Source organism: Oryza brachyantha, chromosome 2, assembly GCF_000231095.2.
Source record: "Oryza brachyantha chromosome 2, ObraRS2, whole genome shotgun sequence".
NCBI classification, from domain to species: Eukaryota; Viridiplantae; Streptophyta; class Magnoliopsida; order Poales; family Poaceae; genus Oryza; species Oryza brachyantha.
Genome location: NC_023164.2, coordinates 16,023,895 through 16,046,882, shown reverse-complemented (window position 1 = coordinate 16,046,882; position 22,988 = coordinate 16,023,895). Strand labels below are relative to the sequence as shown.

Here is a 22,988-nt window from a genome sequence, read left to right as displayed (position 1 = left end):
AAATTTTTAGAAACTAAACCGCCCCTTAGGCTCCTTGGCGGACTGTGACGACGATGACTTCGGAGAAGCTGGGGAAACCTAGCGGTGAGGATGTGCCAGTTTGGGTCCCAAAAGGCTAATGAATAAATGTTCCCGCGACACCGTTAACCGTGCGAGCATTTTACGTATATAAACTTTACATATATAAATTATATATATATAAATATATGAAAAAATTTAACAAATATCATTGACAAATGCTTAATTCTAAGAAATGTCATTAATAAGTACGAGTTTTATAAAATGACATCGTATAAGCAATTTTTTAAAATAAATACCATATTTTTTAGGGTTCGTTAATATGTGCTATAATATGAATAGTGTATTTAGCGGCAAAAATGGATGTAACCCTAACGGGGATAACATTTCTCAGGTAAAGTCATTTGCAGGATGACATTTCGTAGAATTCGGACTCATCAATGATATTTTTTTAGATTTAGACATTTGTCAATTAATTTTTTTAGATTTTCTCTAAATTTATAATGTATAATCTTTGTCATGCATGTTTTAAGATGATATTTTCCATGTAGATGCTTTTTATTGCATCTTTTTATGTGCTACAAATTTGTTTCTATATATAAATTTTCTATACATTAAATTTCTATTATAAAGATAAAACTTGGAACATACAAGCATAAATTATAAACAAATTATATATATAAACTCTCTTGTATATAGAAACACGGGAACGCTCGTCCGTTAGACCCATACTACTGCTTTGGGAAGGTGTGAGCCAGTTAGCTTCGTGACGCGCGCGCGTCGGATAGCGAGGCCACCAGAAAAAGAAAAAAAAAAAAAAAATCATCCGTTTCCTCTCGGTTCTCCTCGGCCTGAGGCGCTCGAGCATTCGCTGCCCCTATCCCTACCAGGCTCGCGCCACCATGCAGCTCCTCGCCGCCGCCGCGGCGGCGGCGGCGCCGTTGTCCTCGCTCCGCTCGCTTTCCTCCCACGGCCCCCGTATCCCGTTCCCCTGCGAGGCCCGCCCGCGCGCTCCGCTCCGGCGCGGGGACCTCGCCATCCGCATGGGCGGCGGGCCGCGCACGTTCCCCGGCGGCGTGTCCAAGTGGCAGTGGAAGCGGATGCAGGCGAGGAAGGCCAAGCAGCTGCTCAAGGCGCGCCTCGCCCGGGAGCGCCAGCTCTACGAGATGCGCAAGCGCGCCGAGCTCCGCGACGCCGTCGCGCACCTCGAACGCCCCTGGGACCCGGACGCCTCCGCTCCCGCGGCAGCGGAGGTGGCGCCCAACCTGCTCTCCGTCGCGGCGGACGACCAGCTCAAGGCGCTGGCCGACCGGTTCCACCGCCCCGGCGGCGTCGACCTCTGGAACGACCGCGACGGGCCGCAGGTCTTCGCGTCCCCGGGCACCGGCATGTCCTCCGCCCGCTTCTTCCCCAAGAACGCTGTCCATAGCGTCCAGCCCTACGCGCTTCTCGGTGGCGACGCTGAGAGCCCACTGGACGCTCGCGGTAACGACGGCGATGGGACGGACCGGAGTGACCGCGTGCAAGGTGTTCGTGAGAATGCGGCCAAGAAGGAAATGCTTGGTATCCGTGGTGATCACGAGCCTGCGGTTGAATACATCGAAAGAGGTGGAGTGTGGGAGCCAGTAGATAGCTTGGATGACGGTGATGACAACAATTCTAGCGACCATGGATGGAACTTCGACAACATTACCTCCGACTTGGAGGAGGACATGGCCCTGGGAGATGTCGGTTTTCGACCCAAACAAAGAGCAATGGATGGGAGAGAGGGAAGGAAAGGTGGTATGGCAAGGTGGGCAGCCACAACCTCTATGGCTGCCAGTGTCAACGGTGTTAGGGATCGGTATGGCAATGATTTCTCTTTAAGCCCAGAAGGAACAAGCCAATATCATCTTGGTCAGAGATGGCAAGCCAGAAACAGTGGGGGTAGAGGGAACCGTCCTTCAGGGAGAGGTCCAGCCTTGAACACAGGTGTCAGTGGTGCCATTCGGAAGGATCGAACGGTGGGTGGCACTTCTTTCTCCGACTCTGAGGTGACTCGCGATGGTTTTGAACCAAAATGGAGAGCCAGGAATAGAGAGGGCACAACGAATGGTGTTAGGAGGTGGAAGCCGAATGGCAGCAGTGCCAATGTGCCTACAAAGGGTTGGATGGGTGATGATTTTGGTTCAAATTCAGACAGCGGAAGGGATTTCATGTTGGAGCCAAAATGGAAAACCCGGAACAGGTTGAACCGAAGTGAGAACAACGACGGCCATGCCAATGCGCCTAAAAAGGGTTGGATGGATGATGATTTTGGTTCAAATTCAGAGACCACAAGGGATACCATGTTGGAGCCAAAATGGGAAACCCTGAACAGGTCGAACCAAAGCAAGTACGACAGCGGTAAACGTGAGCTCAAATACAGTCCTAACTCTTACAACAGGGAGAGGCCTGAGAGGTCCATGAGAGGCAGCAATGGCAATGGAAGAAGAGATCGCTTCGTTAACCGCTTCGCCTCAGACCTGGAGGAGCCAAAATGGAAGCCGAGAAGGAAGGACGGAACTAGAACAAACAGCGGCAGCAGAGAGCACGTTGATAGCACGAATGGGAGGTTCAGGAGAAGCAGCAATGGAGCAGCGAGACTTTTGGATGCACGTCCTTTGGACACCAACAGCGGAGCCAGCGGTGAGGATGGTGGCCACAGGACGAGCAGAAATGGCGGACGACGTTCCAGGGGAAACGGGTACTCGCTACGCCCAACGTCAGATCTGCGCAGCCCTGGGAGGGAGAGGGGATCAGATGAAATGTAGTAGTCTAATTTTCTGATAGAATGATGAACTGTATGTAGTTAACAGTGATGATAACTTAATAACGCTGGGTGTGTACGCTAACCTCGGTATAGCTCACTCATCTGTTCAATGGTAATATGTGTTAGTATTCAGGGTATCTGCTTTTGTTCAGTTTATACGAAGCAAAGCGATTCATCGACGAACTAATTCATCTGCAAAACTGCCCGCAAGCAATAATATTGTTCTTAACCTGCACTATCTGGCCAGTGCAAGCCTGCTAACTTCCACATAAAAAGTGCCAAATCCACAAGGTTGATCAAACATACGCATCACGGATTGCAGGGTTTCATTTGAAGTTATCTGGGGTGCACTGGTCAGATCATCAGATAGTGCAGGTCAGAATCCAAACATAGGCACTGCGGATTTCACAAGCTTCATTGTTATGAGAATGGTGTTGCTTCCAAATGCCAGGTTATAAGCACAGAACATTGATTTTAAAAAGTACACAATTTCAACAGCATAGTTGGACCAGTAGCATGTCTTGGTTGCAGATTACAAGATGGTCATGGGCCTGATGGCAGACCTTATGAGTTCAAACTGGAAAAGATCAACTTGGGTGTTTGGTAGTAAAACTTGCTCCACGGCCACTTCACCTGCAGCACACGAAAACACCCATTAGATAATCATAGAAATACCGGATAACAAATGACACATAACTTTGCTGTAGCTCCTGCACCAATGTGCAAAAGCAGATTTGAGAGGGAACTAATCATGCACGAAACACAAAAAAGGTTAATCACAAACAAATACAGGTCAGAGAGCCTTATTTTGCAGTAAATGCAGCACTTAGCTGTCTAAAATTACGTTTGACTTCCTTAACATGTCAGGACAATAATGTAGGAAACTGCCTCTCTCAAATTAAAACACTGTACTATATGACTTATGAAGTGATTATATGGATCTGCAATAGTATAATTGACTCATGGAAGTCTGGGAACAGGGGACCACAGTGAACAATAAGAAATCGAAAGTTAGATTCACAACTTCTCATTTCACTACAATGCACAGAAAAAGGGCACCCTAACTATGCAACTCAAGTCCCTAATACTATAGTGCAACATAAATGGTGCTATACTGACAAGTTTTTACGTTAATATCAGCCAAGGCAAAATATACAACTCTGACAATAATCATGGAGAAAAAGTGGAGGAAAAGGGTGATATCTCAATTATGTGAAACAGACATTTATATGATTATATCTTGCAGTAAATTTCAACACGGACTGAAAAGGAACAATGTTCTCTCCAACACAGATGGCAACATGTCATACATTGCACAAACATACTTCACATGATGCTCTAGTTAGGGTTAAAGTAAATTGACTATCATGGCATGAGTTTTGAGTTGACCTCTAATATGTGATGGTTATCCTCTAAATTCAATGTTTATCTAGATAAAAGAAGCAAAATTTCAAGTATCACAATTTACAACTTAAGATGCATCTAAAGGGAAAGGCATCCAGCCATCCAGTCAGTTAGGTTACCCAGTGCTAGCCACATATGCTTACTTGATGGCCAAATTACACCTTCAATGATACCACATACTTTTCCTTCGGGCAGATTTGTACTTGCATATGGCCAGGCCGCTTTGTATTTGCATTATATCCGCACAAATGCTAAGCCTAGAGCTAAACTATGTTTAGACTTCATTGGCACCTACATACATTTCCAAGAATTTTGTTCTCCTCCGTCAAGAGCTAAATACATTCTTAGTATTAGTATTTCTATGATGAACTATTTCACAATGTCATTAGACACCTAATCTTTTGCAAACATAAATTAGCACGCAAGTGCAGATGAACAATTACTCCATCCAACCATAAGCCTAGAGCTAAACTATGTTTAGACTTCATTGGCACCTACATACATTTCCAAGAATTTTGTTCTCCTCCGTCAAGAGCTAAATACATTCTTAGTATTAGTATTTCTATGATGAACTATTTCACAATGTCATTAGACACCTAATCTTTTGCAAACATAAATTAGCACGCAAGTGCAGATGAACAATTACTCCATCCAACCCCACGCGGCGCAACAATTTCAAATTTTCAATATGGAAATTCCTAATCTGCTCTACATGAAACAGCTCAACACAATCTCTAATAGATAGATCTAGGCGAGAGCATCCGAACAACCCTAACGCCTCTAAATCGAACCCATTTCAGCCGGAAAAAGGAGGAGCGGGCACGGGGGGACGAGGCGCTCACCCCGGGAGGCAGTACGGCGTCCCTCGTGGCCGCCGGCCCGATCTAGTGGTGGTGGTCGCCGCCGGAGGGGCGGTAGAGGCGGTTGTAGGCGGCCTCCCCGACGAGGTAGATCCCGAACGCGACGATGGCGATGCCGAGCCCCGGCGTCGCGTGGCGCAGCTGGTTCCCCACCATCGGGTGCCTCCTCCACTCGTCCCTCCGCCGGAAGAACTCCCCCGTCGCGTTCAGCCCCTTCCCTCCCGTCGCCATCGCCTCCTCCTCCGCCGCCGCCGCTTCTCTCCTCCCCCGCTCTCTCTCTCTCTCTCCTCGACGAGCACTGGACACCCACGCCCACGAAAGCCCAACTACTAGTAGTAGGATGCAACCCGAGAGGCCCTGAGGCCCAGCCCATTAAAAATTGGGCCTGGTTAAGCCAAAGGAAGAGAGAGAGAGAGAGAGAGTGAGTGAGACAGAGAGAGGGAGCGCGGCAATGGCGACGACCTCGGCGGCGTTGCCGCCTTCCCTTCGCGTCCCGGAGCTCAGGCGCGGAAGCCGGAGGGCTAGCTACCTCCACCGCTTCGTAGCGAAATGGACGAGGACGCAGACGAGGGCCCCTTCACGAGGGGGAGGCGGTGGCGGGGGTGGAGGAGGAGGAGCTGACAGGCGGCTCCGCGGCCTCGTCCAGCGCGGGGAGCTCGACGGCGCGCTCCGCCTCGTGGAATCCGTCCGCGGAGGCGGGAGGTGGCCCGCCGTGGTGCCCTGCAACATCCTCATCAAGAGGCTCTGCGCCGAGGGGCGCCTCGCCGACGCCCAGCGGGTGGTGGACGCGCTCGGGCCGTCCGCGACCGTCGTCACTTACAACACCATGGTCAACGGGTACTGCCGCTCCGGCGACATCGGCGCCGCGCGCCGCGTCATGGGCGCCATGCCGTTCGCGCCCGACACGTTCACCTACAACCCCATCGTCCGTGCCCTGTGCGTGCGCGGGCGCGTCCGCGACGCCCTCGAGGTGTTCGACGATATGGTGCACCGGGGATGCTCCCCCAGCGTGGTCACCTACAGTATCCTGCTGGAGGCCACCTGCAAGGAGAGCGGGTACAGGCAGGCCATGTTGCTCCTCGATGAGATGCGCTTCAAGGGCTGCGAGCCGGACATTGTGACGTACAACGTCCTTATCAATTCTATGTGCAATGAGGGTGATGTTGATGAAGCTATCAAGCTCTTGAATTGCTTGCCTTCCTACGGATGCAAACCTGATGCCGTCACCTATACCCCTGTCTTGAAAAGTTTGTGCAGCTCTGAGCAGTTGGAGAAGGCTGAGGAGCTCCTGACCAAGATGGTCAGCAACAGCTGTGACCTGGATGTGGTGACGTTCAATGCGATAATTACCTCTTTTTGTGAGAAAGGACTGGTTGACCGTGCAATTGAAGTTGTTGAACACATGTCAAAGCATGGATGCACCCCAGATATTGTCACATACAGCACTATAATCAAAGGGTTGTGCAACGAAAGACGCGTTGAAGATGCAATCAAATTACTGAGGGATCTGCAATCATATGGGTGCAAGCCTGATATCGTTACCTATACCACCGTCTTAAGAGGGCTATGTGCTATTGAACGGTGGGAGGATGCTGAGGAGCTCTTGGCTGAGATGGTCCGCAACAATTGTCCACCAGATGAAGTGACATTCAACACAATTATAACTTCCTTGTGTCATAAAGGATTGGTCAGCCGCGCAACTAGAGTTGTCGATCAAATGTCAAAGCATGGATGCATCCCAGATATTGTTACATATAACTGTATTATTTATGGTTTGTGCAACAAGAAGTGTGTTGATGATGCCCTGAAACTGTTGAAAAGCCTACAGTTTTATGGGTGTAAGCCCAATATCATTACCTATAACACTGTACTGAAGGGCCTATGTACTGTTGAAAGATGGGATGATACTGAGAAACTCATACTCGAGATGATTCAAAAGGATTGCCCTCCGGATGAAGTGACATTCACTACTGTAATCACTTCTTTGTGCAAGAAAAAATTGATTCTGCAAGCAATTGAAATCCTAAAACAAATACACGAGAAAGGTCACATTCCCAACTCAAGCACTTATAGTATAATAGTTGATCAGCTTACAAAGGCTGTAAAGGCACATGGAGCCCTTGAAATATTGGATGACATCAGAAATGGTTGTACTCTGGATATGCATACTTATAATACATTAATTGCCAGTTTTGCAAAGTCTGGAAAAACAGAAGAAGCTCTGGATTTGTTGAATGTGATGGTCACCAAGGGCCTTTACCCAGACACGGCTACTTACAAATCTTTGGCTTATGGGCTCTCTAGGGAGGATGAATTGCACAGTGCTATTGAAATATTTCGCAGAGTTCAGGATATTGGGTTATCACCTGACACCGACCTTTGTAATGCTGTACTGATTAATCTTTGTACAAATTCGAGAGCAGATCCTGCTATCGACTTTTTTGTCTATATGATCTCCAATGGCTGCATGCCTGATGAATCAACATACATAATTCTAATTGAAGGTCTTGCTCATGAGGGTTTTCTGAAGGAGGCAAAAGAAGTGCTAGGCAATTTGTGCTCTAGAGGACTCCTAAATAAGAGCTTGATTGAGGGGGTAGAACCATACTCGTCAGGTTGAATATCACGTCTCTCATAATGTGATGAAGTTGAAGGGCCTTATCGCTTGCACTAGCAAGTGCTGAATTGGTTGCTTTGCATCCTTCCTAATTTCTAGTCGTGATGATTTGTGCCTACTTCCATTGGGAGATAAAGCTTTTTGGTTATATGGTCTCAGAAGGCAACTGGCTGAACACCAAATAAATAGTAGCAACCACACCCTCATGTCAGGAAGTTTAGGTGGTGTTCTCACTACAACATTTAACTCCGGATTCTTATAACTTAACTTCTCTATTGTAAATATCTATTTCACATGTTTTCAGTCATCAGATTGATGTAGTGCTATTTATTGTATTATTAATTTTTGATGGAAAGATGCAGTGGTATTGTCATCTTTAAGTCTCACTAATTTCTGAATTTACCAGTTCCATCTAGATTTTTAAGCATATGCTCTCTGTAGAATAAGTGATCTGGAGTATTCGATCTCCATTGTACTAGAAATTTACTTTCTTATATTTGTCTGAACAGACATTTCGTCCTATTGTTCTACGAGATCTGTTTTTTTTACTTGCCTTGTATGTATCAGGAAGAAATGTTTAAGTTGTTAACACCAAAGAGCTGTCCTTATTTATAGGAACGCTCAGAGCTGCAGAGAAACCTGAAGCCTGTGCCATGTCGTATGGAGATACTTAGCTGATGCAAAGTTGTGTTTTCAAGGCCCTATTTGCATTTTTGGTGCAACTCACTTGCTTTGCTGGACGTACATCGCTCACCTGATATGTGTTGATCATCCATTAGCTGTCTACTGTAATTCATGACATGGATTACTTCTGCTCTATGAGGAATTTTTGTTGGGCGAAGATCCTGGAAGGTCAGATACTTAGATCCTTCTCTAAATGCTTCCCGGTTGTTTACACACCCTTGTTTGGTCTTCTGTACTTGGACATGTTGATTTGTATCAGGCTGTTCCTTACGGAAACAAAATGATGATGGGGAAGTTCCTGGATTCGTTAACGTTTATGAACGCCATCTGTTGCTGATATGATGGAAGCCATGGGCACTAGTTGAGATTACAAGAGGCGGCGAAGCAAGGCATACTGGAGGGAGCTACAGCCTGCAGGTGATTCAGCAAGCTATCTGTAGTCTTTGATGCCGAATAGTTGGTTCTGGTAGTATTGACATTGCTGAGCTGAACACCATGTTTCTTGCTTGGTTACTTGTGCGGATCAGAGTAGCCCACCTCTGTATTTTCTGTCATGTTTGATAGATAAACTCCGGGGTTGTATTTTCCATGCAATAGTGTTTAACGATGTTCTGAATTTAATTACATGTACTCTGAAAGACTTGACAGTGTAAATACATGCAGGTGTTAAGCTGCCTGGGTAATTTAAAATACTCTCAACTCTCAAGTATGTGCACTAATGCGACAATCTAACAATATTAACATATGAGATTAGGGTAGAGTGGCGGACCCAGCATTTAGGCTAGCTCATATGAAGTTTGGGCCATACATGAAACTGCGTCCGGTTATATGGGCCTTCACAGCCTGACCCCGTGCCAGGGCTTGGGTGGCCTGAGACCTGGGTCCGCCCAGGTAAGATAATTTACGGCCGTTTGGTTGTCTGCTATCACCATTTGTCACGAGAAGTAACCGTACTCATTGGTAAGGTTATTACTTCCTCCTCCTCCTCTGTATCTTAATAAATGACACCATTAATTATATATATAATTAATAATTATTTTATTTAAATATTTTTATAAATATATAAAATATAAGTTATAATAAAAAATATATATTTAGTAATAAATTTAACTAAAACATAAATAAATGATAATTAAGTAAGTTTATTAGTAAGGTAAATGGTTAAATGTGTATCCAAGTCAATAACATTAACTAGTAAAATACCGAGGGAGTATATTCTTCGTCCCCACTCTTTGCTAGAAGTTTGGATGGATACTTCACCAATTTTTGTGAGCATAAATTCCAAACTAATAAATGGTATATCTATGCAATATTTTTTAAATAAAAAAAATTCATTTCTCAAGTGTACGATAGCTAAAACTTAATTAATCATGCGCTAATGAACCATCTTATTTCTCGTGCCTTGAAAAATCCAATCCAACATTCAATAAAGAATGGTGTGTTTGATTTAGCTTCTAGCTGAAGTTTATCCAATGCTGGAAAACAAGACAGGCAATTAGCGCATGAATATTGACTATTACAAACTTAAAATGATTTTTTAAAAAAGTTGACTTATATAGATTTTTTTTTGCACAAAACACATCGTTTAGTGATTTTCTTTATTAAATCCACCTTTTTAATATTTAGTAACAAAAATAAACCCTTCCAAAACTTATTTTGAAAATCTAGACCGTTCTTGCCATGATAGTCTCGTCGACGTTAGCTAGATGATGCGAATATTGAAAAAAATCGGAATGATTTAAAAATAAATATTTAAAAGATGTATTTAATATAAGATTTTTCCATTTAGCGATTTAAAAAACACGCTGAAAGAAGCATACGAGTAAGCCGCAAGCCAAACTCACAATCGAACACTACCTAAGAAAATCTTTGCACACCTTTTAAGTCATTAACGTAAGGCCTAATATGTTGGAAGATAATTTTGCAGGGCAAATATAGCATGGAGGCTTTGGAGGCTTGAACTCTTACCCTGTTAAGACTACGTGAGTCCTTATTAAGTCTCTCTAAAATTTTATGTCAAAAATTAATATTTCAAATCCCGTTTACTATATCGCCACTGTTTTGCCACAACTAAAACTAAAAAAACTGTCAAATCAAACTTACCTAACCAGGGACGATGTAGCAAAACCATAGAGCAACTTCAACAGCTACTCAAATTTTGTTTCTCAAATCCTAGGTTTTAGCAAGTTTATAAACAATATGGAAAAGAAAATTTTGTTTTATCTCTAAGAGTTTGGGATATTGAATTTGCCAAAACAGAATTAGTCTTCAAAACCGTTGGTAGTTAAGGGAGATTGCATCCAGCTTGCCGCCACTCTCGTCGCATCGCGCCCACGGCATATTGTCGCATCGCGCCTGAAGCGCTGTGCCGCCGGCCGCGCCCTGCACCGCTTGCGCCATCCCACACATCCCGCCCCTTCTGCGCCGCGCCGCTGGCCACCGCCCGCCGCCCGTGCCGTCCTGCCCCTTCCGCGCCGCGTTGCGCCATCCCGTACCATCCTGCACCTTTCGCGTCACGCCGCGCCGCGCATGGCGCCAGGCGAGCGGGAATGGGGCCACGACGCTGGACGTCGGGTGAGCAGGCGCTGCGGTGCAGCGATCGGCGACGACCAGGAAGGAGGCTGGTGTGCGGGAATAGGCCTCAGCGGCGGCGGCTCGGGCACTGGGCGGCGCCTCCGGATAACGGGACCGCGAGCAAGGGTGACGCCGGGACTCCAGAGAAAACGAAACGTCACATGTAATTTTCCAGTTGGAGGCGCGAGAGAAACCCAATGTTGCACTTTCCTGGATGCTAAGTGAAAACCAGACTTCATATATGCATGCAAACAATAGGATATGCCAAATTGCTAAAATTTGAGAACCTAGATAGCTAACTATTAAAGACAGTTTTTTTTATAATTTGCCAAAAAAAACATTGATGACAGATTAGTACAGGGAGATGTTGGAGTTGCTCTTACTAGGAACTCATTTTTTTTATTAATCTCATAATACATGTGCCGTGGTGATAAACTGATAATAAGGCTTACAGTGCAATGTTGAATAGAGAACTTCTAAGAAAACTGCACTATTTTTTAAAAATAAAGTAAATATCACAAAACTACAACCAAATTATTGCAAAACAAAATTAAAGGCGTGTATCAACAAAACTATGGATGTAGTACCTTTTTCAGAAAAAAAAACATCTTGTAAGCTATCAAACAAGGGAACTGCAACTTTTATAGTTGTATTGGTGTCTTTTTTATGCCACAAAAGTTATAAGTTTGTGATAAAAATTGATATTAAACATATAGTTTTTGGATATAATGTTTTAAATATGTAGTTTTATACGTACTTAAATCTTTAGTTTTGCGAGAGTACGGTCAATTTTTTATGAAATTTACCTTAAAAAATCAGGTAAAATCCCTTCGTGGCATATCGGGAAACCGCAAGCTTGCCAACTGCCATTTCCCTCCAAATCCCATGGCGGCCTCGACGCCAGCACCGCCGGCGCTCGCGCCGCCTACTCCTCCTCCTCTGCCGTCCTCCAGACCACTAGCCACAAGACGCCGCCCTCGCGTCCGCCTCCGCCTTGCCGCCAGAAGGGAGAGGCAGCGTGGCGGCGGCGGGGGCGGGGCCAAGGCCCGCTTGTGTGGCCTCGTCCGCCGCGGCGAACTCGACGAGGCCGTCCGCCTCGCGGCGTCCATGCCCGGCACTCCCGACGTCGTCACCGGCAGCGTCCTCATCAAGAAGCTCTGCGCGGACCGCCGCGTCGCCGAGGCGGAGCGCGTGCTCGACGCCCTCAGCGCCGGGGGCACCGCCGACGTCGTCGCCTACAGCACCCTCGTCAACGGCTACTGCCGCGCGGGGCGCATCGAAGACGCGCGGCGCGTCATCGCGTCCATGCCCCTGGCGCCCAACTCCTTCACCTACAACCCGCTCATCCGCGCCTACTGTGTCCGCGGCCGGATGGACGACGCGCTCGTGGTGCTCGACGATATGCTCCACCGGGGCTGCTCCCCCGACGTGGTCACCTACACCATCCTCCTCGAGGCTACGTGCAAGAAGAGTGGTTACGGGCAGGCCATGGACCTCCTCGACGAGATGCGTGCCAAGGGATGTGCACCGAACATTGTGACATACAATGTCCTCATCAACGCCATGTGCAATCAGGGCCATGTCGATGAGGCTATCGAGCTCCTGAACACCCTACCTTCCTGTGGATGCAAACCCAATAGCATTAGCTATAGCACTCTGTTGAAGGGTTTGTGTAGCGCCAAGAGATGGCAGGATGCTGAGTGCATTGTAGCCCAAATGGCTCAAAATGATTGCCCTCCAGATGAATTCACCTACAGTATCCTTTTGGAAGGAATCTGTGAAAGGAGCGGCTACAAGAGTGCATTGAAGCACCTTGAAAAAATGCGTGTCGAGGGATGCACACCGAACATTTTCACATACAATGTGCTCATCAATGCCATGTGCAAAGAGGAGCACATTGATGATGCCATTGATCTATTCAATGCTTTACCCTCATATGGTTGCAAGCCTGATGCTGTTAGCTACACCACTGTGTTGAAGGGTTTATTGACTGCTGGGCAGTGGGAGGAGGCTGAGGAGCTCATGGCTGAGATGGTCCAGAAGGGCTGCCCACCAAATGTGGTAACATTTACTACTCTCATTAGCTACCTGTGTCAGAAAGGATTGGTTGATCTTGCGGTTAAAGTTCTTGAGCAAATGCCAGAGCATGGATGCATGCCAAATACTGTCACATACAATTGTATAATAGATGGGTTGTGCAAAGAAAGGCGCATTGATAATGCCATGAAATTATTAAATAGTATGCAATCTGGTGACTGCAAACCTGATATTGTTACATATAATACCATATTGAAGGGTTTATGTATCATTGAGCAGTGGGAGGATGCTAAGGAGATAATGACAGAGATGGTTCGTGACAATTGTCCACCAAATGAAGTGACATTCAACACAATAATAAATTTTTTATGCCAAAAGGGATTGCTTGAGGGGATTATCGAATTTCTTCAACAAATGTTGGAATATGGTTGCACACCAAACTCTGTGACGTACACCACTATGATCAATGGCTTCTGCAATACAGGAGCTAATCGATTGTACCAGAATGGCCAACCACCCAAAGCTCTGACTCCTCATGTACTCGTCAGTTCCTTGTGCAAAAAAGGATTGCTTATACAAGCAATTGAAATTCTGAGGCTAATGCCTGAGAAAGGTTATGTTCCAAACTTACTTACTTATAACATAGTAATTGGAGGGCTCTCCAAGGCTGGTAGGATGCAAGAAGCCCTTGATATGTTGGATGAAATGAAAAGGTTTTGTGTTCCTGAGGTGTTTACTTACAGCAAAATAATTGCATCTCTTTCAAAGGCTGGAAAAATGGAGGAAGCTCTAGATTTGTTGAATGATATAGTATTGAAAGGCCTCATTCCTGATACAGTTACATATCAATCTTTAGCTTTAGGTGTCTGTAGAGAGAATAGTATCGTAAAGGCTGTCAGAATGTTCCACAGAATGGAAGATATGGGTGTATCACCTAACAGTATGTTTTACAATGCTGTGCTACTTGGGCTGTGTAAAAACCAGAAGACAGACCATGCTATTGACCTTTTAGCTTATATGGTGGGAAGCAACTGCATGCCTGATGAATCAACTTATGTTATCCTTGTTGAAGGTCTGGCTCGAGAGGGCTTTCTTGAGGAAGCAAAAGAACTAATAAACAAGCTTGGCTGTAAAGGAGTTTTAAATAAGAGCTTCATGGAGGAAGTAAGACAGTTATCTTGATTCAATGTATATTTGTTCTGGTAAAGGGTTCAGCTATGGGGTATTTCCTTGTACTAGCCCAAGTGACAAGTGCTGTTGATTACGCTTCATTAATCCTAAGTCACATGAGCCGTTCTTACCTTTTGGATGATTGGATGGTATGTTTTCCTTTGTTATACCACTTCTACTGTGTAACCTATGTTTGGAATTGTAGTATTAAGCTGTATTACACTCTGACTGTCTTCCAGTATGCTGTGGTTTTTTTCCTGATTACTTTTTAGAAGGCTATACGATGATTTTCTTCCAATGACTGACAAAAATGATACTTGTACTTTGAAATGCCTTTTTATGATTATTGCTTCTGGACTTTAAGCAATTTACCATATATCTAGCTAAAATTGTATTTGACCTACAATTGCATTAAGCTGTACATTGTCTTTTTAACTTCATGGAACCATCAATTCTGCTTATTCAGTTGTAAAACCAGAGTGTTGTTTCCTTTGGAATGTATATTCTCAGGATTCTCTTGAACTATCATTCAGATACTAACAACTGTAGCAAAGCATTGTGGCCGCATACCATTGAAGTAACAACACATGAAACTTTGTTGGGGAACCAAGCCTCAAGAGCTTGGGAATTAGTTATACAATGAAAATCATGCCATATGATACATCAAGTTACTATGCTTTTCTCCTATATCTGTACAGAAATATGGGAGGCGGTGATTATTCGTCTCGTCGGTCGAAGCTGTTAGAAAGCACGAGTCTTGATCTTGCAGAGTAAGTAATACTGTCCTTTGCGAAGACTACTGGTCCCTTCAGTCGCTTTATCAATTCGTCTTGGCATATTTATCATCAAATTTGAACACTTAGGTTTTTAATTTTGCTATACTCATGAGTTGTTTCAACCGTTCCCGGTGCAGATGTTGGCCCTGTGACCTGATCTGATAGCAGTGTATGCTATTAACAAGCTGAACCAGCCTGCAAGGCCACTTACATTGTGCCCTTCACAAATTGTCCTGCCAACTACACTGACTGCCTTTGTTTCATGCTGAACTGGAGTCTTACATGGATACTGTGACAATGCAAGTGGACAGTTACACCTTGATTGCAGCTAGGGATGGCACAACTCTAGTTTAACTAAATAAATTAAATTTTATTTTACGGTGAAACTTAGTTTATTTTGTTAAGCTAGAGTTGACCCTAGCTTACCCGCGGGGTAGACCCATACCCATCCCTAATTGCAAAAAGGGAATCCAAGAGCATTCACGTTGCAATGACTAGGATTATAAAATTAAATAAGTTGTCACATACTCATTATTTAATATAATGGGATAAGTAAGTAAAAAAAATATTTTTTGCATGAGACATGATTTCTACACAATACTCAAAACATAATAAGAGATAAGCGATATTAAATTTTTTATTTATTAGTAGCATTTGTATCGTAAGAGTTTGGTCTAATACTACTTTCTTAATGACATGGAGGATATAAAATTTGTTTATTGCATTACTGCATTAAGAATACCCTAAGTGATACAAACCCGAACCTTGTCATGGCGAGATCTTTGCATGGCGAAATTACTGGCTCCGTTTGGTTGAGGAGTAGATAAGTTAACTTACCCGATATGGAAAACATAGTAATAGATTAGTACATGATTAATTAATTATTAATTATTAAAAATATAAAATAGATTAATATGATTTTTTAAAATAACTTTTCTATAGAAATTTTTTGTAAAAAATACACCGTTTAGCAGTTTGAAAAACGTGTGCGCGAAAAAAGAGGTTATTAAGTTATCTTACATAGGTTACATAGGGTGCCGAACGCGGCTGTTTAGACCAGCTCGCACAAATTCACAAGAGCTAAAACATTGATGAAAAACAAGTGTTTGTGCACTATACTTCTGGTATTGCTCACATATAATTTACCCCTTCCTTTCGCATTTGCTTATAAGCCAAAATTAAAATTTTTAACCTTATATTTAGAGTTGATTTTGCGTTTTTTCAATCATACTTTATTTTTTAGTTTTTCTCTTAGATAGCTAAAAACAAGTATATACGAGTTTTATTTATAAATTATTTTTTATATATATATATGTAGAAAAAGCAGCCTGACAATGTTTATGGTTAGTTTTTTTTATCCTGACACGTATACTTCACAACTTAGCCCGTTTGAAAATTTAATGGGCTGCTGGATTCGTCCAGGAAGCTGGTACTCTCCACGTCAGCAACCCAACGTCTCAGGGATTGGAGAGGATTGCACGGAATAATTCCACACCACAATAGGTGTAGAATAAATCTCTTACTAATCCCTTTAAATCCCCTATAAGACCTTGTTCGGTTAATCCCAATCATAAGGAGATTCAAGAGGATTAAGAAGAGATTTATTCTACACCTATTATGTTGTGAAATTATTTTCCCTTAATTCTCTCCAATCTCTCCCTCTTGAGGAATAACCGAACAAGACATAATTAGGATTAACCGAACAAGACAAAGAAATGAGCCAAGACAGGGTAGAAATCCCAGAAAAAGGAGGCAGTCAGTTACCATAGAATCATACACACTAACACCATCACTTAATCACTGAACACGAGAGTACCCAACTCTCTAATAGAGGTTCAGATCACACTACGATGACAGCAGTTAGCCTGCCTGCTACATACAATAGCTACTTACCATGTCACCTGGTACAACACTGGATGAAACTAATACTACTACAACAACCGGTCTGGAGTCTGGACTGGACGCCGGTACGCTGCTGCTGCACAGAGCAGCCAGCAGGTTGCAGGTGAACCGCTTCACCAACACTCCTAACGATTCTAAACATGTCAACCGGGAGACCCCCCCGTGGGTGGGTCATTCTCGGCTCCTCTTGCTGCTGCAGCCGGGGCACTTGTACTGCTTGATGTGCTCCGCCTTCGCGGGGGTGATACGGACGCACTTGCCATGGAACCACTTCTCGCAGACGTCGCAGCAGATCCAGAACTCCCCGTTCGCGTAGGTCTCCCCGCAGGCGCCGCACATGTACGCCTGGTCCTCATCCTCTCCACCACCCTCTTGGTCTTGGCCGCTGTCTTCCTCGTCTTTCGGCTGAGCCGGCTTTGCAGGCTTGCTGTTAGGATTGGGTTGCTTCGATGGCTGAAAGGAAATGAAAAAAAAAGGTTGTGTTGATAATCGGGCACCAGATAAAACAATTTCAACGCATTCTGTGTAATCGCATGTGCTTACTTTGGAGTTGGACTTGTTGCTTTTGCTGCTGCCGTTGGAGACTTTTGATTGCTTCTTGGCGATTCCCGTCACAACTTCATATACAGTGGGAAGACCATTAATCATGGTGAAGAGTCGTCGCCTGAAATTCAAACGCCACTTGTGGACTATTACCATTTTCTACAATAACAGCTTACTAGGCTGGCAAAAACCACAACATAATGTTAAGTACGATGCACGGGATAAACTAGTGTGTCTCTCAGATGTTTACACAAAAGATGCAAAACCCTCTTGTAAACTTCGACAGGTGGAATCAGAATGCCACATCACTGTTACTTGATTTCTGTAAATAAGAAATGCATCAACAGCTGAAACGAAAACTATGCAAACCTGGCTTCTTTATCAAATCCAAAGCGTGCTCCAAAGTAAAATGCAACAGACAGCAGCCATGCATCACTATGAACTGCAACCAGCGACAACCAATCTTTTTCAATCATTCCATCACGGGCAAAGTTTATGCCCAGTGCTGGTTCTGGAAGTTCAGGAGGTACTTCCTCAGCTGGAAGGGTCACGTCCCAGGTCTCATTGGGCAATCCATAAAGGCACAAGTTCTCTTTCTCTGAAAAAGCAGGAGATGCCATTAATATGACGAAAACAGGAGAAGGAAACTTGATGCATTCAACAGATGTCATGCATGTACCATTCATCATTATGTCGATGAACAACAGTATAGAACATATAGTTGAAGACCAAACCAAACATACTTGATGCAGATGCTGGTACTACCACTAGGAGTCAATAAACCAATTTACTCAAAACAAATTAATCCCATGTAACCCCCAAACATTAAATCTGTCTTCGAACATCAACAGGACGAATCCCGCACTCCAGTCTAAATAAGTTCTAGAGCTTTTTTTTTCACTTTTACTGTTGTAAACATGCAATTACAGCAGATTGACTAATATTTTGGATCTTACAATTTCAGTATACAGTTGACTTATATCTTGGATCAGAGGAAGTACATGTTAGCAGAAACCCTGTTGCTTCAGCAGCTCCCTAGCAATGTAGCTATGCAGTTGGGCCTCTAGAAGACTAGAATAGGCTGCTTTAGTGATTAAATGGGCCTTGTAATGACAAAATCAGTCCTGTATGATGTGGGCCAAGCCCATGAATACATAATTTACAGATAGGACCTCGGCTGACTGCAGGTAGATATACCTTTTTGTCCACTTCTGTGTTCGGTTCATGAAATTTGTTATAATAACAAATATTTACTACCACTAATACAACAAACATTCACAAACCATGAGTTTAGGGGCATGAGTATCATAAAACCAATTTTTACTAGTATAAATACTATGAGTACCATAATAGAAGGAAAAAGAGTATGGCCAATCACTTCCATGAAGCCATTTCACGAAAAATCCTACTTTGCCTAAATATGTTTTAAAAATTTTCAACCAGATTCCCAATCCAATTAATAATCAGAGTAATTGTTAGCATGATACGGTCAGTAGAATCTGCACTGGGCAAATACCCTAGCTCCAGTCAAATGAACAGAATCCGATTCTGTAATTCCTCCTATTCTGCATTTAAGCAGAACTGCAAAATTCTTAATAGGTAGCATCATTTAACCATGCTCTCCGAGGTCCCAGATGCTGACATTGCAAAGAGCAACAACAGCTGCACTTTAATTTGCTGAAACTTGACACTTCCCCTTAACAAACTGACTTAAATTGATCCAAGAAAACCAGCTAAAAAGAAAAAAAAATCCACCAAAATCACACTAAAACCAACATCCCTAGGACGGATTAGTTAATTAAGGCTACAGCACACTAATTATTCGAGCTCTATTTCTTCACCAAACCAACCATTCGAGTTTTAAGGCGCGTCAAGAACACTGGAGTAAACCCTGAAACGCAGCCATCCTGAGCTCCGTCCATGCAGAAGCAAACGCAACACCGAAGCAGCCGAAAAGCACCACACCTTCACACACACACACACACACACACACACACCCACCAAACGAACATCGCAAGCGGGCGGCGGGGGAGCCTCACCGGGGTCGCACTGCCGGTAGAACTTCTCCACATCTGCGCAGACACAGGAGCAGCAAGCAAATCCATCAATCAATCAGCAAAAAACAACAAAAAAAAAAGCATCCCGCAAAAACAAGACGAACAGCTAGAGAAGTAGAGCGGCGAGCAAAAGCAAAAAAACGGATGACCCACCGGTGGTGAGCGCCTTGACGATGCCCGCGCGGCGCGCGCGGAAGTCGCGGAAGACGTCCTCCGCGGAGCGCGCGTTGTGGTGCACCGCCGCGTTCGCGGCGGCGCCTCCGCCTCCGCCCCCACCCTCGTCCATCGCCCGGAGAGCGTCCGCTAGGGTTTCGGCAAGCTGAGACGAAGTGGGGGGAGCGAGCGGAGCGAGCGTGGTGGCCGCGTAGTGGACACAAACAGCGAGAGGATTAGAGAGGAGGCACCAAAAAAAAAAATAAAAAATAAAAAATCGCATCCGAGTCCATACGAGGTCCTAAACGTAAATAGTTTTTAAGACAGAGGGCTAAGACAAAAAAGAGAAAAAAAGTTATGCTTTTCCCCATGTGGGGCCCACCTGTCAGAAGTTGATGGGCTTTGTTGGGCCTGGGCTCTCTCGTTCCGGGGCCCATGAGACCACTTTGAGTGGTTCTCTCGCTCGCTCGCTTGCTGACGTGTACGCTCGGCGGCAAATGGCGATGGCGGAGGCGGCGGCGGCGGCGGCTCCGGCTCCGGCGGCGAAGCTGGGGCTGTACTCGTACTGGCGGAGCTCATGCTCCCACCGCGTCCGCATCGCCCTCAACCTCAAAGGTGCGCGCTGGCGCTGCGGCGGAGCCTCAGGCCGCTGGGGCGGTCCGGCGGCTCGGTTGCTTTCCCCCTCGTCATCCCTCCTGGATGGATGGGGTGGTTCGGCGAGTAATCCATGTACTGGTGTCTCTTGCAGGTTTGGAGTACGAGTACAAGGCGGTGAACCTGCTCAAAGGGGAGCACTCTGATCCAGGTACCTGCTGCTTCGATTTTTTGTGCAGTTTGCCGCTTCAAAATTCGCTGAAATTTCCAGCAGCAAATCTGTGTGTATACGTTCCCTGTGTGGGCTTTGTGTGGTAGATTCAGTTAATTGTGATATGGCCGGGACGAAGCTGATAGCAAATTTGGGTTGTGCAAGCACCTCCTTGCTGCTCGGGTACTCATCTTGTTTTTTGTTTTTTTGTGGTGGAAGAATTCATCAAGGTTAACCCTATGAGGTTCGTGCCAGCGTTGGTGGACGGCGACGCTGTAATCGGCGATTCTTACGCTATAGCGTTGGTAAACATTTAGAATTTGAGGTGCAGTCGTTTGGAGCATCAAAATTGGTCGCGGATTGACTTGTTTCCATGTGACTTTGCAGTATTTGGAGGACAAGTACCCGGGGAGCCCTCTTCTACCTCAAGACCTTAAAATGAAGGCCTTGAATCTTCAGGTAATGATAAATTATGTGCTGCTGTGCTCAGGATGATGACCTCAAGTAGTTAATTGACCTTTTGGTCTACATATGTGCTATGTGTAATTTGTCGAGGTTGAACAGCGTTCATGTTCATCTAGTGCCTGTTTAGAAAGGTAAGATCACATATGAAGAGGAAGAATAAAAGGAGGAAAAGTACAGCCCGCAAAAATGTGTTTTTCAGGGTAACAAGAATGCTAAGCACATGGAAACAGGATAGGCTTAACCATAATCCAGAAAACACAGCTTAATGTATACACTATATTTTCCCCTCTACTGATTCTAGTGTGACCTTTCATCTACTAATTTTATGGCAGATTGCAAGCATTGTATGTTCTGGGATTCAACCTCTTCACAATCTTACTGTACTGGTAAGAACTGACTGACACTCAATTTCTTATAGCCATGTAAGTTTCTTTGTCTGGAGTTTGATTGATAAGTGCATATGTGTTTCATGTAGGGGTGGTAATGGGCCTAATCATTTTGCCTATAAAATTTAAGGGTCGGGTTCAAAACGGATTGAAAATAAAATTGTATAGAGTTTTGAGTTAAAATTTTTTTAAGAATTAAATAGGGTTGTGAAAGAACCCATGGCCTTGACCCATTCCCACCACTACTTCCATGTAGGAACCTGGTTGCATTGCACAAAGATGTTTTATTGTGCTGCAGATTAACTCTATATGAGACAATTTGTGCTTTTATAGTAAAATTACATAGTACAGTTCATTTATGGTATAACAGAATAACGTATGGGGTACTTGTCTCTTTGCAGAGGTTCATTGAGCAGAAGGTTGGTGCAGGGGAGAGCATCCCATGGACTCAACAACAGATCGATAGAGGTTTCACAGGTTCTCCTCACCGACATAGCCTTTATTTTATTTATTAAGTGAGGACTGTCTTGCAGCTTTACTTCCATCCATCGAATCTTTTTTTATAAAAAATGTGTTCTGCATAATCCATTCCTACTTGAACTTGCTTTTATGCCACACTGTGCTCACTTCTTTCCTCCATTGTGTAGCTGTTGAGAACCTGGTAAAAGACTCTGCTGGAAAGTATGCAACAGGAGATGTTGTTCAACTGGTGTGTCCTGAGAGTTTTATACTTTGTTGTATGGAGATCTTTTCAAGAATGCATTTCTTTCAGTGGTTTCGTCTTATCTTGTTTTAAATTTGAGTCACTTTCCCCCTAAAACAGAGAAAAGTTCTCCCATGTGAAAAAAAATAAACTGGAGTAATATATAAGATAAAAACGCATCCCCATATCCACTGTACTTCCCATGAGAACCATAGATTGTCATCTACTAACTATTGTCATCTACTAACTTCCCCTCTGTTTATCTAATCATGTTAGCTCCAAATATTGATTGTCTAGTAACTGTTGCATTTTGTTTACAAATGCAGGCAGACGTATTCCTCGCACCCCAGACTTATGCAGCAGTGACTCGCTTCCAAATCAACATGGTATTGTTCTTTTGCTTCCTTACTCTAGCCATGCATGTCCCATTATCCATTTTGTAGAATCTAACGAAACATGTTGCCTTGGTACAGTCAGATTATCCCACTCTCGCGAGGCTCCATGATGAGTATATGAAACATCCAGCATTCCAAGCAGCGCTCCCTGAGAGGCAACCAGATGCCCCTTCTTCTACCTAGAAACTGCTGTGTGTATGGATTGCTCTTGTATATTTTTGGTCATCTGGGAAATAGATTGGAATTCTTACTGTCGTAATCAACTTGTCACTGGAAGATGTAACAATAAGCACAGAACTTGTGCAATGAAACTAGGCGTGTATATGTTCTTGTGCTCTTCTTCTACACCATCCGCGCTTCTCCTCAGTGCCTAGTGATGTTTTGAGTTCTTCAAGTACTTTATGTCATCCAAGTCCATTTGCCATTACCAGATCTATACTGTAGCACTGTCAGGGAACATGTCCACTCTTATTTTTTTTTTCTGTTTATGCTTATAAGCCAAAATTTTAAATATTCAACCTTAAACCTGAAATTGATTTTGGGTTTTTTCATCGAAGTTTATTTTCTAGCATGGACTTTTAGGTCACTAAGAATACACTAGCAATATACTCGTGCTAACGATAGATCATAATATTTATATTTACTATG

The 22,988-nt window shown here is 44.2% G+C and overlaps 5 protein-coding genes across 6 annotated transcripts; 4 read left to right on the top strand and 1 right to left on the bottom strand.

Moving 5' to 3' along the window:
- Positions 1-840: 840 nt before the first annotated feature.
- On the top strand, positions 841-2,997 carry LOC102703844. The gene has a single exon (XM_015833149.2). It carries the CDS (start codon positions 921-923, stop codon positions 2,808-2,810), a length of 1,890 nt encoding a protein of 629 aa, XP_015688635.2. The 5' UTR covers positions 841-920; the 3' UTR covers positions 2,811-2,997.
- A 2,502-nt stretch (positions 2,998-5,499) lies between these two features.
- LOC102703559 (pentatricopeptide repeat-containing protein At1g09900-like) lies at positions 5,500-9,049 on the top strand. The gene is made up of 3 exons (XM_006648690.3): positions 5,500-7,911; positions 8,306-8,542; positions 8,634-9,049. The coding sequence occupies exon 1, from the start codon at positions 5,525-5,527 to the stop codon at positions 7,691-7,693; it is 2,169 nt and encodes a 722-aa protein (XP_006648753.3). The 5' UTR covers positions 5,500-5,524; the 3' UTR covers positions 7,694-7,911; positions 8,306-8,542; positions 8,634-9,049.
- Positions 9,050-11,833: 2,784 nt separating this feature from the next.
- On the top strand, positions 11,834-15,543 carry LOC102703284 (pentatricopeptide repeat-containing protein At1g09900-like). The gene is made up of 3 exons (XM_006648689.3): positions 11,834-14,304; positions 14,854-14,925; positions 15,069-15,543. The coding sequence occupies exon 1, from the start codon at positions 11,834-11,836 to the stop codon at positions 14,165-14,167; it is 2,334 nt and encodes a 777-aa protein (XP_006648752.2). The 3' UTR covers positions 14,168-14,304; positions 14,854-14,925; positions 15,069-15,543.
- Positions 15,544-16,668: 1,125 nt separating this feature from the next.
- LOC102721805 (PHD finger protein ALFIN-LIKE 7) lies at positions 16,669-19,805 on the bottom strand. Its single transcript, XM_006647330.3, has 5 exons — positions 19,587-19,805; positions 19,416-19,448; positions 17,746-17,974; positions 17,377-17,497; positions 16,669-17,286 (listed from the first exon to the last, which is right to left on the bottom strand). Exons 1-5 carry the CDS (start codon positions 19,717-19,719, stop codon positions 17,005-17,007), a joined length of 798 nt encoding a protein of 265 aa, XP_006647393.1. The 5' UTR covers positions 19,720-19,805; the 3' UTR covers positions 16,669-17,004.
- A 245-nt stretch (positions 19,806-20,050) lies between these two features.
- Positions 20,051-22,690, top strand: LOC102721517 (glutathione S-transferase Z1-like). 2 transcript variants are annotated; one of them, XM_015833362.2, is made up of 9 exons: positions 20,051-20,201; positions 20,335-20,391; positions 20,611-20,696; positions 20,779-20,850; positions 21,189-21,242; positions 21,644-21,719; positions 21,890-21,951; positions 22,272-22,331; positions 22,423-22,690. In XM_015833362.2, exons 1-9 carry the CDS (start codon positions 20,084-20,086, stop codon positions 22,459-22,461), a joined length of 624 nt encoding a protein of 207 aa, XP_015688848.1. In that variant the 5' UTR covers positions 20,051-20,083; the 3' UTR covers positions 22,462-22,690. The 2 variants fall into 2 exon arrangements, with proteins under 2 accessions (XP_015688848.1, XP_006647392.1); XM_006647329.2 differs by having other exon boundaries at positions 20,053-20,201; positions 22,419-22,690.
- Positions 22,691-22,988: the final 298 nt, after the last annotated feature.

Excerpts from the sequence above, each read along its gene's own strand:
- LOC102703559 (XM_006648690.3), top strand. The coding sequence starts at position 5,525 with ATGGCGACGACCTCGGCGGCGTTGCCGCCTTCCCTTCGCGTCCCGGAG.
- LOC102703284 (XM_006648689.3), top strand. The coding sequence starts at position 11,834 with ATGGCGGCCTCGACGCCAGCACCGCCGGCGCTCGCGCCGCCTACTCCT.
- LOC102721517 (XM_006647329.2), top strand. The coding sequence starts at position 20,084 with ATGGCGATGGCGGAGGCGGCGGCGGCGGCGGCTCCGGCTCCGGCGGCG. Across the intron at positions 20,851-21,188 it reads TGAAGGCCTTGAATCTTCAG|ATTGCAAGCATTGTATGTTC; the intron begins GTAATGATAAAT and ends ATTTTATGGCAG. Across the intron at positions 21,720-21,889 it reads GATCGATAGAGGTTTCACAG|CTGTTGAGAACCTGGTAAAA; the intron begins GTTCTCCTCACC and ends TCCATTGTGTAG.
- LOC102703844 (XM_015833149.2), top strand. The coding sequence starts at position 921 with ATGCAGCTCCTCGCCGCCGCCGCGGCGGCGGCGGCGCCGTTGTCCTCG.
- LOC102721805 (XM_006647330.3), bottom strand. The coding sequence starts at position 19,719 with ATGGACGAGGGTGGGGGCGGAGGCGGAGGCGCCGCCGCGAACGCGGCG. Across the intron at positions 17,498-17,745 it reads GGATTTGATAAAGAAGCCAG|GCGACGACTCTTCACCATGA; the intron begins GTTTGCATAGTT and ends TTTGAATTTCAG. Across the intron at positions 17,287-17,376 it reads GCAACAAGTCCAACTCCAAA|CCATCGAAGCAACCCAATCC; the intron begins GTAAGCACATGC and ends ATTTCCTTTCAG.